General features: G+C 37.0%; 1 protein-coding gene across 1 annotated transcript; it reads right to left on the minus strand.

Moving 5' to 3' along the window:
* Nucleotides 1–7,620: 7,620 nt before the first annotated feature.
* LOC107763874 (protease Do-like 9) lies at nt 7,621–14,348 on the minus strand. The gene is made up of 10 exons (XM_075244629.1): nt 13,588–14,348; nt 11,692–11,891; nt 11,399–11,579; nt 11,113–11,304; nt 10,409–10,418; nt 8,608–8,830; nt 8,400–8,501; nt 8,269–8,319; nt 8,041–8,145; nt 7,621–7,944 (listed from the first exon to the last, which is right to left on the minus strand). The coding sequence occupies exons 1-10, from the start codon at nt 14,147–14,149 to the stop codon at nt 7,837–7,839; spliced, it is 1,734 nt and encodes a 577-aa protein (XP_075100730.1). The 5' UTR covers nt 14,150–14,348; the 3' UTR covers nt 7,621–7,836.
* Nucleotides 14,349–16,957: the final 2,609 nt, after the last annotated feature.

Consider the following 16,957-nt stretch of genomic DNA (forward strand, 5'->3'; position numbering starts at 1 on the left):
CGCACACTTCGGAGATTGTCCGATAACTTCTTTCACAGCGGAGGAATCCTGTATATGAGGACTCCTGATCTGGGACTATTAAGATTTTTTGACGCGAAGGAAGCATCCAGGCTACTAGAGGAAATTCATGCTGGGACCTGCGGACCACATATGAACGGTTTTGTCTTAGCAAAGAAAATACTCCAGGCTGGTTACTTTTGGATAACTATGGAAACAGACTGCATCCAATATGTCTGGAAATGATATCACTGTCAAGTACATGCAGACATGATAAAGGTACCTCCAAGCGAGCTTCACACAACAAGCTCACCGTGGCCGTTCGCCGCCTGGGGAATGGACGTTATTGGACTAATCGAGCCTGTCGCTTCCAATGGACACAGGTTTATCCTAGTAGCCATCGACTATTTCACCAAGTGGGTCGAAGAAGCATCTTATAGAGCAGTAACTAAGAAAGTCGTGGCAGACTTTGTCCGCGACTGCATTGTTTGTCAATTCGGAATTCTAGAGTCAATCATTACTGATAATGGATCCAACCTCAATAGCGACTTGATGAAAGCTATGTGTGAAACCTTCAAGATTAGACACAAGAATTCCACAGCCAATAGGCCTCAGATGAATGGAGCTGTAGAAGTCGCCAACAAAAATATCAAGAAGATATTAAGGAAAATGATAGAGAAGCATAAATAGTGGCACGAAAAGTTATTATTTTCTCTATTGGGGTATCGCACTACAGTCCGCACATCAACCTGGGCAACCCCCTATATGCTGGTTTATGGTACAAAGGCTGTCATTCCCGCTGAGGTAGAAATTCCTTCCCTAAGGATCATACAAAAAGCTGAGCTCGACGACGCAGAGTGGATAAAAAGTCGTTATGAGCAACTAGCCCTTATAGACAGAAAGAGAATGAATGCAGTCTACCATGGTCAACTCTATCAGAACAGAATGTCCAGAGCCTTCAACAAAAGAGTCAAGCCGAAACAGTTCACACCAGGGCAACTGGTGTTAAAGAAAATTTTCTGCATCAGGATGAAGCCAAAGGGAAGTTGTCTCCCAACTGGCACGGTCCATACATGGTTCACCGAGTTCTGATAGGAGAAGCCCTCATACTTGCAGAAATGGATGGAGAAGTCTGGCCGAAGCCGATCAATTCGGATGCAGTGAAGTGTTACTATGTGTAATCTTTATGCTTCCCTTATATGATGTAAATTGAACTACGCGTGACCTGATTCCTGTTTAAGAGGGGATATGTAGGCAGCCCTATGGGTTCGGCCACAACCCAATAAAATTTTCATTTCCCCCGACAATTGGAAATTGAGGCAGAATTTTGAGGAGGACCCTCAAAATTCCAAAGTAATTTCAGTCGATCGCCACACGAGCAACAATCAGAAGCGTCAACCCATCAAATTGGGGCAGATCTTTGAGGAGGACCCTCAAAATTCCATAACAGGAGAGGCTGCAATATCCCGAGCCACGTCACAGTCGTCGATTCATCTAAAGATATTTTTAATTATATATTTATGTCATACTTTTACGAAATCACGCATGTTTATTATTGAAACTGCTTTGTTTAGAAATGCTACCCCAATGATACAGACGGTATCACCAAATCAAAGTCGAATGAGTCAAGCAAAGCCAGCGGGGATGCAAACTAACCTTCCCCTTTACAAAACTCACAATTTTCCTTTGGATGCAGGCACTAGGATGGCGGAATCACTAAACATACTGTACACCTATGAAACAAACATTGTTCAAGAATACGATTCTCAGAACCGTTGCACTTGCCAACATTTGCTATCAGCACACACCAATGATGTCCCGTGTCACAATGCTCCCAATAATCATAACGTCGCAATCTGCTATCAGCTAAGAAAACTTTACTATCGTTTGTTATTTTATTTCTTGCATAAGGCTACTATTCTGCCTTCCAACTAGCATAAGGCTACCATTATGTCTTTTGAGACTAAACGCTGTCTCCATCTGCATTTGCATTGCATAAGGCTACTATTCTGCCTTCCAATCTGCATAAGGCTACCATTTTACCTTCCGAGACTAAACGCTGTCTCCATCCGCATTTGCATTGCATAAGGCTACCATTCTGCCTTCCTAGACTAAATGCTGTCTCCATCCGCATTTGCATTGCATAAGGCTACCATTCTGCCTTCCGAGGTTAAGCTCTACCTCCATCCATATTCGCATATTTGCATAAGGCTACCTTTATGCCTTCCGAGACTAAACGTTGTCTCCATCTGCATTCTGCATAAGGCTACCATTCTGCCTTCCGAGGTTAAGCTCTACCTCCATCTGCATCTGCGTTCTTGCATAAGGCTACCTTTCTGCCTTCCGAGACTAAACGTTGTCTCCATCTGCATTTTGCATAAGGTTATCATTCTGCCTTCCGAGGCTAAGCTCTGCCTCCAATTTTCTTCGAAACTAAGTGCCATCTCAGGAACTATTTATCTCGCTGTTCTTACGAGCTAAGCTCTGCCCTTTAAATTGCAAGATTAAGCTCCGTCTTGTCCGCATCATACTACTGCATCTTTCATGGGCTGAAATATCGCCAACTCGTCCAAAGTCATCATCGTTCGGAGGCACCATCTTCATAGCCCGAGAACACCATATCATGGCATGAGGATCTCTCTCAATCTTTTGCACATCATTATTCACAAGCGTCATGGTTCGGAGGCACCATCCTCATAGCCCGAGAACATCATTTCATGGCCTGCGAATCCTTTATCATACGCTTCATGGCCCATGACATCATGGTCTGAGGACTCCATTCCTAACCGTCCAAAGACAACATTCATGGTCCAACGGGAATGTGCATCATGTTTAAATTTATGCACAATATATGCTTGTATTGTGTCTAATTGCAGGTAAACCAGCGAGCAACGGCTATCCCGACAGGAGCGATCCCGCTCCGGTTCCCTCAGCCATTCAAACCTAACCATCCCCGTAAACCTTTCACTCACCCAGCCTTAAATATTGTGTTCATTCTTGAAAGGTCTTCATCGGTATACTCCGCCGATGGATCCTGAACTACATACGGCCTGATTCATGTGAAACTAGGGATATGTAGGCAACTTAGAAGCCAGGGTGCGGCCTAAATCCTCTTCAAAACCGTTTCGCTCGGTCAAAATTGGCCATCATATCTTTACCGACAACTCTTTCATCCTTCCCGGGTAAAGAGGGGCAGTTGTTGATACCCAAATTTTCCCCCATATATTTCTTAAATATGTAAAATACATGCAAAATAGCATATATATTCATACATAAGCATATCCAAGGTTTTTGTTATTTTTCTATAATTTTAAAAAGTTTAAATTAATTTATTTTCCCCCTCTTTATCCATAAAATCCCCAATAATTATTTCCAAACTTATTATCTTAATAATTCATCTATTGGGTTTTTATATTTATGCCAAAATATGGCTAAGGTAATTTTTACACATTTTTACAATTTAGTATTTTTAAAGCTAAATTTCACATAATTGCAAATTTGTCCCTTTTAAGGTTTAATTGTGTTTTGTACGCATAAAATTAGGCCCTATATTTTTAAATTGTTATTTATATGTTATAAATCATTTTAGTACTTTCAATTTATTTTTAGAAACTATTTACTATTTTTTATAAATTAAAATAAAACAATGGCTATTTAAATAACATCCCATTTGTATTTCAATTATAGCCTAAATTAGATTCCAAATCCCCAGCCCAATTTTGTTTTAAACCCGACCCTAACCCTTTAAAACCAACCCAAACCCGGATCCCCACCTACCCCATTTAATCTAGGCCATTGATCATTCAGATCAACGGCCACCATTCCACCTTACCATTTTTAACCCCAAACGACCCCCTAACCTTAATCATTCCTCACCTGTCTGCCACCCTTGAATCCCCTCTCCTCTAAACTCTCTCTAAAATCCTAAGGCTAACCCTAGCCGCCGCCACCCAAATCCACCCTAAACCCCTTCAATCATCACTCAATCCATGGACTCCCATGGCTGTTTGAGACGTGTACTCATCTCCTATGTCTCCTTGTGGCCTGCTTTCGTGATTCCATGGAAATATCTCAAAGAGATCTAATCCAGATCCTTCTCGACTTCTGTCTATGGTCTTTTTCCAGCTATACATGGCCGATCGAGTCAGATCCATGGCTTTTCCAGCTAGATCGGTAACTTTTCAAAGTTTTTTCTCACTTTTCTGGGTTCTCTGAAACCCTAACCTTTAAGATCTTTCGATTTTATTTTAGATCTACCTTAGATCTGTGTATGTTATGAGCCTCTTATGTGTTTTTCTCAAAGCTTTTCCGATTTTTCAAAGCGACTCTCCGTCCTCAAAAATTAGGGTTTCTTAAACTCTTTTTAAAATATCTCTTCTCCAATTTTCGGTGTTGTTTTATGATTTTACTATGTTTAAACGATTTGCTTATGTTTTTCTTATACCTGGTTCATCGTGTTAAAACCCTAAGTGTTATGGTTCTATCCGGTGTTCTGAAACTCTCTTTGTTTATTTTATACGCATGCTTGGTTCGATTAAGTTCTTGTGTTTGAATCCTTTTCTTTGTTTGACTTATCTGATTCAGAGTTCTTACCATTTCTTAACTCGATTATTATTAAAACCCTAATTTCTTAAAAGGTTTTCCTTACTTATTACTGTGAGTTCTTTACTTGTTTCTGACTTTCTTTACCTGTTAGACTAGTTTCTTCACTTTGGTTCTATGTGTGAGCCATGACTGCTTGACCTTGTTGATTACCATGCTTTGAATAGTCCTTAGCCTATTCATGTCACTCCTGTATGTTTATGTTCCTCTAGTTTGCTACTTTTTTTCAATATGTTTGACCCTGCATGTCTAATATGCATATTCATTCTTTTATATGTTGAAGTGCAGAATCATGACCTTTTCTTGATTGATCTTTATTTTCTTAAGTTACGACTGATTGCAAAACATTTTCTTATAAACCCTAATTTTACTCATTTGTTTAAATTGATTGATTCCTTTCCTTTATTTGCTGTGATGTTTTACCCTGCTGAATCCTCTCCCCAAATTAAGTATATTCTGTACCTAGACTCAATTGTATACTCTATATTTTTACTATCCCTTATATGGTCAGAAATCAATCTTCCTCAGATTGATTTTATTTCCTTAATTATTCCATTAGTATCCGTTAAGCAGTAATTCCTTGATTAAAGGAAAGTACTTGTATTAGTGAGATTCTGATTGTGATTATTTCCATATTTGTGTTAAACCTTTATTTGTTGCCTTATTTTTCACTCGTTTTCAAAGCTATAAAAACCCTACCCTCTCTTCTTTAAAGACACAAACAATTTAGTTCAGAACACACACTTATACACTCAAAACTCTCTTTCTCTACTACTACTTGTGCTTTTGCTTTGTCTAGCCGGCTGAAAGCCAAGGCTAGACTGTAGAATCCGACTTGCTTTACCTTTCTGCACTTTGCATTCTCAACTGGTATGTCCTAGTTAATTTTAAAGCCTCAACAACAACATGCTTCTTTAATTGTTTCAGTTTCTCTCATTCTTGTCTACTTCTGCTTGTGATTCTGTCGTGAAACCTGCAGTCAAGTTACATTACCAGCATGCTATAATGTCTCCCCTTCCCCTTTAGATTAATGCATTCCCTTATGTGTGCTCCCAAGCATGCCCTGTCAATCACTTACTGTATACTTACTATCTTATGAATCCCAAACCCCTATCCCTTCCATGTGTTAATGTTTTATGTCTGGTTTGTGATTATGCCAGCATCAGCTATTGTTGTGCATGTCCAAACCAGACCCCTGCTGGGGTTATGTGTTTACAGACAAATGTCTATGTATCCCAAAATATGTGAGATTCGCCTAAACTTAGAGTCTGTTTGGCCAAGCTTCTGGGAGACCAAAAATACTTCTTTTTTTTGTTTGTAAAAAAAGTATTTTAATAAAAAGTTTAAGATATTTAGCCAAAATAAAAAATACTTTTGAGCAGCAACAGAAGCAGTTTTTCTGCTTTTGGGGAGAAGCTACAAATTCTAGCTTCTTCCAAGAAGCAGAAGCGGAAAACTAATTTGTTCAAGACAAAAATAACTTTGCAATAACTTTATATTTTTCAAATTATCCTCATTAATTTAACATTTTTCTTTTCCTTTTTCTTTTTATTCTACTATACATTTCTTTTCTTTTTTATTTTAATCATAGATTTATTCTTTTTCTCCTATTCGTAAGAGTAAATTTTAAATTTATATTAAACAATATATTTTGGCATATTTAAAGTATCATATAAACAATAAGTAATACCAAGCACTCAATGTTATTACTTTGGAATAACTATTATATTGATTGAAATTTTTAATTTATATTTTTACTTTATATTTTATATTTCAATTAAATTCTTTTATAATAAATGTTTAAATTTATTTTTAATACTAATTGCAAATCGAACCTTTACTATCCTTTTTTGGTAATTTGATACTTAAAAGTACTTTTTTTTAAAAAAATAACCAAACACAATGAGCTTGCAAAAAGCATTATTCAAACGAATTGGCCGAACACAAACTACTATTTTGCAAAAGTACTTTTTCAAAAAACATATTTAAACAAAAAAAAATCATTTCAAAATAAGCAGTTTTTGACAACTTGGTCAAACAAGCTCTTAGTTGATAGCTAAAATTTGTCCCACCATCTCAAGGTTCCACACAGAATGGCTCTGATACCATATGTAACAGCTCAATTAACTAGTGATATTGAGCCCGTTTGGATGTGCTTGTTTTAAGTGACTTTTAAGCCAAAATAATTTTTAAGCCATAAATTAGGAATTCCAACTTTTGACTTTTACCTTGTTTTTGTCATTTTAGCTTAAAAATAAGTGCTTAAAAGCACTTTTTTACTTTACTAACACTACAAAATAGCTTAAAACCCATTTTGGCTTAAAAGCACTTAAGACAAGCCAATCCAAACAAGCTCATTGTCCGCTTTGGGCCTAGATCCACACAACTTTAAAACGCATCACTAAGGTATAAGGCTTGTTTACTTATATATTCAACATCTCATGTTTTGTCATGATATGAGATTCGCTTGGGTTGTGACAACGTAACAATTATAGCCATTGGATTCTCCAATGTTAAGTAGGGAAAGGAACAAAGACATTTCTGAATGTTATGTTAGCGGCTCTAGCGTTATCTTCAGCTAAAAAAGTTTCCCTTGTTACAGAGGGAAAAAAACAAATACAACACAAAAAGGTAGCTAAGCTAGATATTCATAACCTCATCATCATTATGCAGTTCGCAGACAAGCGTAATGCTAAAGGATATCGAAAAGTAAATCCTGCAAGCACATATAAAGGTATGTTTCTACAAGAACATAAATCGTATAGGTATAAATGAAAGGCGGTCTGAGAGGGAGAGTGCAGTAGAGTGATCTCCTGATAGGACTTCTGAACCACATTCTACGTTGGCTTTAAAGCACTCAAAGCCACTACTGGAGAAACATCGCTCTCCACTTGTATCTCAGGAATGCACTATAAGAAAATCTAGTATACTAGCTGGACAATATAATAGGTAGGTATTTAAGTGGAGAAGGATAAAGGGACGAGCCCATTATCTACCATGTTTTGAACTGCGCACTCGGGGAAAAAAAGGTACCAAAACTTCATAGCATCTGTTCAGTTCCTATCGCAGGGAAGAGAACAGGAACTCTCTTATGGAGAGGCCATCGATGACACCACAGTTGCCAGTAGAAACTCCACAATCTATGCAAATTGACCAAAGATAATAGGAGTAGAAACACAAAAAAGTAGCTCAAAGAGGAGAAAAGGTGAATGCGGAGAGTCCTGAGCTTCGATACCATCAAAAACAGCTCTCATTCAGATCATCAGACATGGCTGAAGGTATACAATGCATTGCAAGAATATCTGACGTTGCTGCTTTTGCATTTTTAGTCTGCAGTACAACAATCTAAAAAAAACAACAGAATCACCTTGAGAGGTCCAGAAGGATAAGAAAAGAAAAGAAAAGAAAGGAAAGGACATAAAAATCAGATAGAGAGATAACCTGATCATAATCAAGATCAAACTTCATGTATTCTTCTTTACAGGCCTCCACCATGTTAGCCAAGCTCTTCAGATTTTTTATAGGCTTGCCGTTGAAAGCAAGAACCTAGATTACATTCATTCAATGTCAAATCAAAACATATAGATGCACGTGAAAAAATTAACAATGGCAGCTCCCTAATTCGTAAATACTACTCAGCTCTGTAGTCCCACAATATTTTCTTCTCACCTGAGTGTTAACTAGTTCTTCATAACCAATATTGATGTCAGCCACAAGCACCTAATAGGAAGTGGGCAAGGCAGATCAGAAAGGAGCCTTAGATATAACAGACTAGTAAATCGACAAAGAGCTAGACTGACCTGAGAAACCACAACCAGTTGTTCATCAATTGATTGTGCCATTGCGTGTAGGAGTTTGTCCAACAACTTAACTGGAGCATCAAATTCATAATCTTTTCCATACTAAATTTAAGGGAAAAAAGTGGTACCCAAGCAAGATATGTAAGCCCTCAAAGGCATGGCGAACAAGTAATAAATAAAATATGAAGTTATGCAGTTGATTACAAACCTCTGAACGTAAATATGGAACAGAAACAGCAGTGAAAACAAATCCACCGACAATGTAGTAAGAAGGAGGTTTTCCCTTGATATGAGCTGGAATCAATCGTTTATGTGCGTTAAGCTTTATTTTGAATTCTAGAGTCTTAGATTTACGAAGAACTTTCACTCGAGCATCATCTCCAGTATATTTTTGAGAAACAAGATAGCTGAAACCAATGCGCTCTCCATGCCTAACGGTACTGAAAAATAACAATACCAAAATCAGAAATTTACAATTTTCAAAATAATAATAATAATGAAGTTCAGAAATTCAGTGATAGAGAGTTTCTAATTTCCATCTCACAAAGTCATCTATATTTGTGATTAGAACTTAATTTTTAGTCTCTTAGGTGTAGCTGGGATTGAGTTTGGAGCTGGGCCAAATATAGGGCCTCCCACAAGAAAAATATGCAACATCCATTATTCCTCCCAACCATCTCTCTTTGGCACCTATATGATCCTTTTTAATCATATCAATGGGGATTCCACAAATCAATTATTCCCAGCTAAACAATGGGATGCTTCTTGAACCCTAGTGCGAGGATTATGAATTGGACAATCCTGCAATACCTAACATATTTATCAATGTTTTGAGTAGCCAATACAATAGCCAGTATTACCAAAGCAAGCAACACAAAATTGTTCTGTATTTTCTTCTGCCCCTTCACCCATAACTAACAAAGACTTTTATTTCTTACTTCCAGAGTGGTCAAATAAGTTAATCGCAGCATAGAAGAGAGAGAATTCCAAGAGGTATGAAAGATATTACTATCAACTGTGCACAAGAATGAAATGCTGACAATAGTAACAATTCTATCAAGATAAATAGAAATGAACTAAATGCAGTCTTCTGCACTGACATAAATTGCTTGAGAAACTAGATTTACTACCCTATTGAGCAATGTTTACATTACACCATAATGTATTTGACTACCAAAATGAACATCTTTGCATGAAAGGTTAATATGTATTTAACTACTAGACAATTCAATACCTAAATTAAGAAAAGCAGACCATATGGAAAAAACTAAACATACCAACAACGAGTAAGGACAAAGCTCAAAACATATTCCAGAGCACCAATGGATAGACATCTAGTAAACGAATTTGAATCTATTCCCCACTTTTATAGTAATCGTTATGTTTCTTTTGTTCAAAAAGGAATAATCATTTTTCTTTGTTCAGTCCCTTTCTAATCGCCGGGTACCTAAATCACAATGATGATTTGCACAGTATCTCAACATCTATTGAATGTTGCGGATACATTATATGGAATTTACCAGAATTTCATATTTCCTTTACAGATAAGCATCTAAAAGATAAAATACTCAAGAAAAGCAGACAAATAAAGGGAAAATGAAATCTTGATGCTTTCATGATTTCAATTTCCTTTCTTGCTCTTGAGCACAACTATACAGTCCACTCACACTAGTCGGACATCACCTGACGTTAAATAGTAGTGTCTTATCTCTTCTTTAAACTTGTTTGTTAACTTCTCACTAGATAATGAATATGCAACTTTGACTAATCTACACTTATCTAGCGTTCTTTCTTCTGAATATAAATCATAATCTTTAAATCACCATTTTTGTAATCAATAAGATCAAATACACATAATTGGAGAACAGGAAGAGACTTCAATACTAGGTATCACATTCCATAAGGTCTTTCATACTCCCACTGTTTTATTTTACATGATGATATTTGACTAGGCATGAGATTTAAGAAAGATTTACTTTTGACTCATAAGCTAAACATGTTTAACATACAAAAATGGCCCTAGAATCTAGCGGTCATAATACAACAGCAAAAGAGAAGGTGGTTCCGGTACAAGGAATTAAAGGGTACATAATAAGTGTCTGCTACTAGAATGGTTATGGAGACACGACTGTGAAGAACAACCTTTATGGAGGCAGATGACAAATCAAAAGTGTGGTTAAGAGGGTCACTAGTGTACTAAACCAGTGAAAACTTCATTTGGGGTGAGCACTTGGAGAACCATCAGACAGCAATGGCCTATTTTTGTTGCTAATATTGGCTTCGGTATTGGAAATAGTCAGAAAAAAAACCTTTAGGGTTGACAACTGGCTAGGGTATGGTCCTCTCGAGGAACTCTTTCGAGAAATGTACAAATCGATCATTATATATCCTTTTCTTTCTGCGACGGAATGGAAGAAAAGTAATGAAACCCGCGCAACCCCTACTCTAATCAATAGACTAAAGGCCCCTACTGAAAATATGTCGCAAACTACGACCCAGAGTTTCGCCCTTTGAAGCGCCAGTCGCGTAGGGCGACCGGGCCAGGCCGAGTCAGAAAGGCTTTGATGACTCAAGGTTCATATTAGGGAAAGGAGAGTGAGGGGACGAGGGGGAAGCCGGACTAAAATATAAATCTATCATTTCAATAGGAAGCACATTGATATTAAGAGAACTGTCTCAAACATGTCTAATTTGGGATGAAATCAGTGTTCACCTGTTCCATCATTGGCTATATCAACTCCGTCAAAGCTAAGGATAACATCTGAAGGCTTTAGAACATTAGATTCTGGAGCCGTAGGCTCAACTCTTCGGATCCGGACACCCTTCTGATTATGTGCCATACCAACCGACTTGCGGAGGTCGGGATTTTCCATTTTTTGCCATTCAACTCCAATGACAGGAAAACCTACAATGTAGGAGAAGCCCATATAAGACATAAGTTTGCACTTTGAGACCATCAATTTAATCAAGTTCAAGATGTTATTGGAATTTTCATGTACCTGTATATGCTCCATTCTTCTCATAATCTTGGATGAAATGCATAATTACTGGAGTTGGTATGACATAACCGATGTTCTCGGCATCTTCATGCTTAAGGGATTGAAATGCAATACCTACACACTTCCCCTTATCATTGAATGCAGGTCCACCAGAATTTCCAGAATTGATGGCAGCATCTATCTGCACAATAATCTCACCGAATTAAAACCATAGCAACCAAATTAAGGAAATAAAAACCACATATCATATTAAAGAAAATATCTGCAGGAAGGGAGAAACTTCAAAACATAACCTGCAATCCAAGGAGCTCGGTCGACACATGAACATAAGATAGTATCTCAATGCGCGAGACAACACCGCTAGTCACAGAGATCGTATCTCCTCCTATAGGGTATCCAACAACAGTTACAGCATCTTGCAGTGCAGGCAAATCCCCAAATTCAAGAGGTGATACTCCTTCCCAGAACTCATCATCATTCACAGTTAACATTGCTGTTTCATAATAACAACAAAATAGCTAGCTTAAGATCTTTTTAGTACTGAATTTACCAAATTCTAACAGTAAAATGATGCAATTAAGGGGAGTGTTTGTATGACGAAAAACTCCTTCCTTTATGAAATCATTTTATGATATTTGGTCGCCTTAAATTGTTCTGAGGAATAATATTTTTTGATAAACAATAAATCCCTGGGGCCAGTGGCACACGGTTCGAAACGCGATGGATCATGCACCCGCCCCTCTATCCTTCTCCACTTAAATACCAAATTTTTGTTTGTGGCACTGTTAAAACATGCGAGATGCACCTAACCCCTACATCACAAGTTGCGGTTTTACCACTAGACCAAAGCTTTGGGCCAAAGGAATAAAATTTCACTGAAATGTACAAAAATCTCAACTTTTATTCCATATCACTCGCTTCCACCAATGTTATCAATCTTTCCTACCAAAAAAATGTCACGGGATCATTATTAAGCCCAATCAAACACTAATTATTTCCCAGGGTAAAACATTGTCCCCGTACCAAATGCACACTAGGTTAGTAACATTGAATTGACAATCTGATGTCTGTCCAAGAAAAATAATGGAAACTAAGGCAAGATATATATATATATAACAGCTAAGAAAATTGAAGATTCAGGCAAACAAAAATTAGTAAATTACTACTCTCAATCCCAATTTATGTGATGGTGTTTTCTTTTAGTCTGTCCCAAAATGACATCTTTCTACATTTAAAAACAATTTAACTATAAACTTCTCATTTTACCAAAATTGAAGATTCAGGCAAACAAAAATTAGTAAATTACTACTCTCAATCCCAATTTATGTGATGGTGTTTTCTTTTAGTCTGTCCCAAAATGACATCTTTCTACATTTAAAAACAATTTAACTATAAACTTCTCATTTTACCCTTGATGAGATGATTTAAGCTCCACAAATGTCTAAGACTTGTTTTAGACCACGGATTTCCAAAGTTCTTTTCTTTCGTAATCTTAGTGCAGTCAAATATCAACACATAAATCAAGACGAGGAGTAAAAATTAGTTTAAGTTTAATGCACTAACAATACAAAAATTATGTACACAATTAGGTCACTTGAAAGTTAATTGCAGATAACTCTGTTTAATAGCATTAATAATTGATAACATATAATAAAGGGTTTAAGTTATATACACATGGGTGTAAAAAAATTACACTATTAGATCACCAAAACACATGTACAGGTATACCTCCTTAAAATGTCGGATTTGTAATGTTAGTAAGACAAGTTACATGCTACCATAAGTAAAAGTGACCTAATGATGTAAAAATTTCTTATTCTTAATAGCATTAATAATAAGGAGTTAATTGCAGATAACTCTGTTTAATAGCATTAATTGATAACATATAATAAAGGGTTTAAGTTATATACACATGGTGTAAAAAAATTATACTATTAGATCACCAAAACACATGTAGAGGTATACCTCCTTAAAATGTGGGATTTGTAATGTTAGTAAGACAAGTTACAAGCTAGCATAAGTAAAAGTGACATAATGATGTAAAAATTCCTTATTCTTACGGTGCATATAACTTAAACTCTATAATAAATGGTAACTGAACTGCTATAACACATTAAATAACACTACTAATGTATAGAAAACATAACATTGTCGGTGTATATAAATCTCGTAAAAGTTATGGAACATACCAATGTCACACTCAGTTCCAATGGAGAGTACAGTAGCTAGGTATTTTGTATCAGAGCCACGTTTCTTGAGCTTAACTTGAGTATGATGCTCCACAGAGTGAGCATTTGTGAGCACTCTTTTTCCACTAATTATGAAACCACTACTACTAGAGCTGTATTGTCTCTTCCTCTGCCACGGAAGCGAGAAATTCGGATCTGTGTGCACGCAGAACACTTTCACCACCGCATCCATCGACGGTGCCGCCTTCGCCGCTGCGGTAGCCAACTCCGCGACATGCCTCAAGTCGCCACTCAATACTGTGGCGGTGAGTTCGCCGTGGTTGTGGTCGGGGAATCTATGGCCTCGTCTCTCCGGTGACGCCGCAATATCCCTGTCAACTACTTCTTCGACTTTCCTCAGGCGGCCACGGCCGCGGCGGTGAGTTTGTGTATCGCCGTTGGTGGCGGTCTCGACAGGGTTTGCAGAAACTGCGCCTTCGTCTACGGCTGTTTCCGCGCCGCCGCCGGAGTCCGACCCCGCATTTTTAGGTTTTCGGCCTCTTTTCCTCTTTAAGTCTACCATTGAAACGAAAAAGGAACGTTCTTCCAAAATGTCAAAGAAGTAAAAAGCACGAAATCGGAGGGCTTCACTTAGAAAGAGTAAACTCAGTATTCTTTTGAGAGAAAAGTTTCAAAATGGAAATGAAAAAGGAGCCATTTTAGCTGGCTGCTGCTTTTTGAGTTTTGAGTTACTGAGAAGAAGCTGCTATAAGGATCCCACTTTGCCCGCTCAAATTTTGTCCTTTAATTGGGTTTTGTAAGAATTTGCAGCCCAGATAGATTTTAGCCCACTGCCATAAAATCAGCCCAATTCCATATTTGAAGGGGAAGTGCACGGTTGGCCACTAATAATACATGTATTTACTTTTAAGCCACCGTTTAAAATGTCTTTAGTCTTTAGCCACTGCTTTAATAAACTTTAACTGCCCGGACAAAAATACTCTTCTGCTCATGTCCTTAACTTTTGTACTTAACTTCAGGACTTCAGGACTACATGTCCTTAACTTTTGAACCTGTAACTCTAAGTTCAGGACTTCAGGACTACATGTCCTTAATTTTTGAACTTGTACCTCTAAGTTCAGGACTTCAAGGTTGCATGTCTTTAACTTTTGAACTTGGAACTCAAACTTCAAGACCAAGCGTCCTTAACTTTTGAACTTGTAAGTAAAAGTTAAGGACCTATTGTCTTTAACTTTTGAACTTGTAACTGTAAGTTAAGGACTGTTTGTCCTTAACTTTTGAACGTGTAACTGTAAGTTAAGGACTGTCTGTCCTTAACTTTTGAACTTGGAAATCAAAGTTAAGGACCTTTGAACTTGTAACTGTAAGTTAAGGACTGCATGTCCTTAACTTTTGAACTTGTAACTATAAGTTAAGGATTGTCTGTCCTTAACTTTAGAACTTGTAACTGTAAGTTAAGGACTGCATGTCCTTAACTTTTGAACTTGTGTCCTTAACAATTGAACTTAACTTTAGGACTTCAAGACTACATTTCCTTAACTTTTGAACTTGAAACTCTAAGTTCAGGACCATGTCCTTAACTTTTGAATTTAACATTAGGACTTCAGGACTACATGTCCTTAACTTCTGGGAAGGAATTGCATTTCCTGTTTACTCATCACTCTTTTTCTTATTTTCACAACTTTTAGATCTAAAAATAAATTCAAGGAGCTAAGAGCAAATAAACCATATTACATTAGACTCACTAGAAAGAAAAATAACTAGGAACCGATTCTGCCACAAGAGAAATGGCAGAAGCATAATAGCTTCAACGTCAACCAAATTTTAAACAAAAAAGTAGAGATGAATCTAAAATCTTCACGAAAGCTCCCATAAAACGTCATATCCGAAAAAAGTCCACTGAGGTCCATTTCTAACATGCTTCGACATAGCAGCGATTTGTACCAAGAAAACACCAGAGAATACGAAGTCTTTATGTTTTGAATGCATTGGTGTATTTCCGTTTGGGGAGGAAAGGGCAACACAGTCTTTTCATATTAATTTTAATAGACTAGTGGCTACTATTGCTAAGCATTAAAAATGTTGGATAAAAAGTAAATACCAGCTTAAACAATGGCTACCCCACGCCATTTCTACTATTTGAAGATGAAGTTGAAAAAGAGTGTCCATTATAATGTGAATAGAAGAAAATAATCCTATAAATATCTAATAAGTATGTTTTATTTATCAATCTCTTGTATTATAGTTTTTCAACAATTATGTAAAAAGGGTCATATAACTAAAAAATATTTGTAATAATGATAAATCGATTTTCTGCGGGCTGGTAATATAATACTTCATCCGCCCCACTTTGTTTGACATTATTTCGTTTTTGAAAATGACACATTTCTATACTTTCTTATTATTACGATAAATTCGCAGGAAAAGAGTAAAGTACATGAATTCTCTATCTCTTTCCTTTGTTGTGTGTGTGTGTGTGAGAGAGAGAGAACAAACTCTCGATATACAGACATATCTCGTTGAATATAAAATTTTTATGATATATTTAAAATGATAATTTCTTTATGGGACAGAGTGTTGGCCAATCAAGAACTCCCATGTACAGAAGATGAAGGTGGCCGAAATGAGGACATTGAGATGGATGTGGGGACATACCAGGTTAGATAGAATTAGAAATAAAGTTATTCGGGGCAAAATAGGTTGGCCCCTGTGGAGGATAAGATGCGGGAGGCGAGACTTAGATGGTACGGGCATGTTAAGAGGAGAGCCGTTGATACTCTTATGAGGAGGTATGAGAGGCTGGCGTTGGAGGGCCAACGAAGAGGTAGAGGCAGGCCAAACAAATATTGGGGAGAGGTGATTAGGCGAGATATAACCATAGATAGGAATGTATGGAGGTTGAGAATAAAGGTAAAGGGTTAGGTAGTTGAGTGTTCTCCTGGTTTGTAATAGTAGCTTTGATACATCACTTAGTGTCCTTCTTGTATTTTTTTTTATTGCTATATTGTTGTTATTACTTGTTGCTATCTTGTTTCAGTTTCTAATTGCATTACTTAGTGTTAGTTTGTATTTTTGCTTCAGTTGTCAGATTGGTTTGCTTGTTATTTTCCCTTCCATTTTTCCTTCCTGAGTCAAGGGTCTATCGGAAATAACATCTCTACCTTTCTAAAGACAGGGGTAAGGTCTGCATACACTCTACCCTTCCTAGACCCCACTTATGGGACTACACTAGTGTTTACCCGTAAAAAGGTACAGTTAAATTTATACGTGGTTTATAGACAAGTGAATTAACTTGATCCCAAGATGATGAATAAATTATATAGAAATGTAATACTTAGCCTTGATATGGAGATAAAACAGCAGAAATCGT

Source organism: Nicotiana tabacum, chromosome 22 (genome assembly GCF_000715075.1).
Source record: "Nicotiana tabacum cultivar K326 chromosome 22, ASM71507v2, whole genome shotgun sequence".
Taxonomy (NCBI): Eukaryota; Viridiplantae; Streptophyta; class Magnoliopsida; order Solanales; family Solanaceae; genus Nicotiana; species Nicotiana tabacum.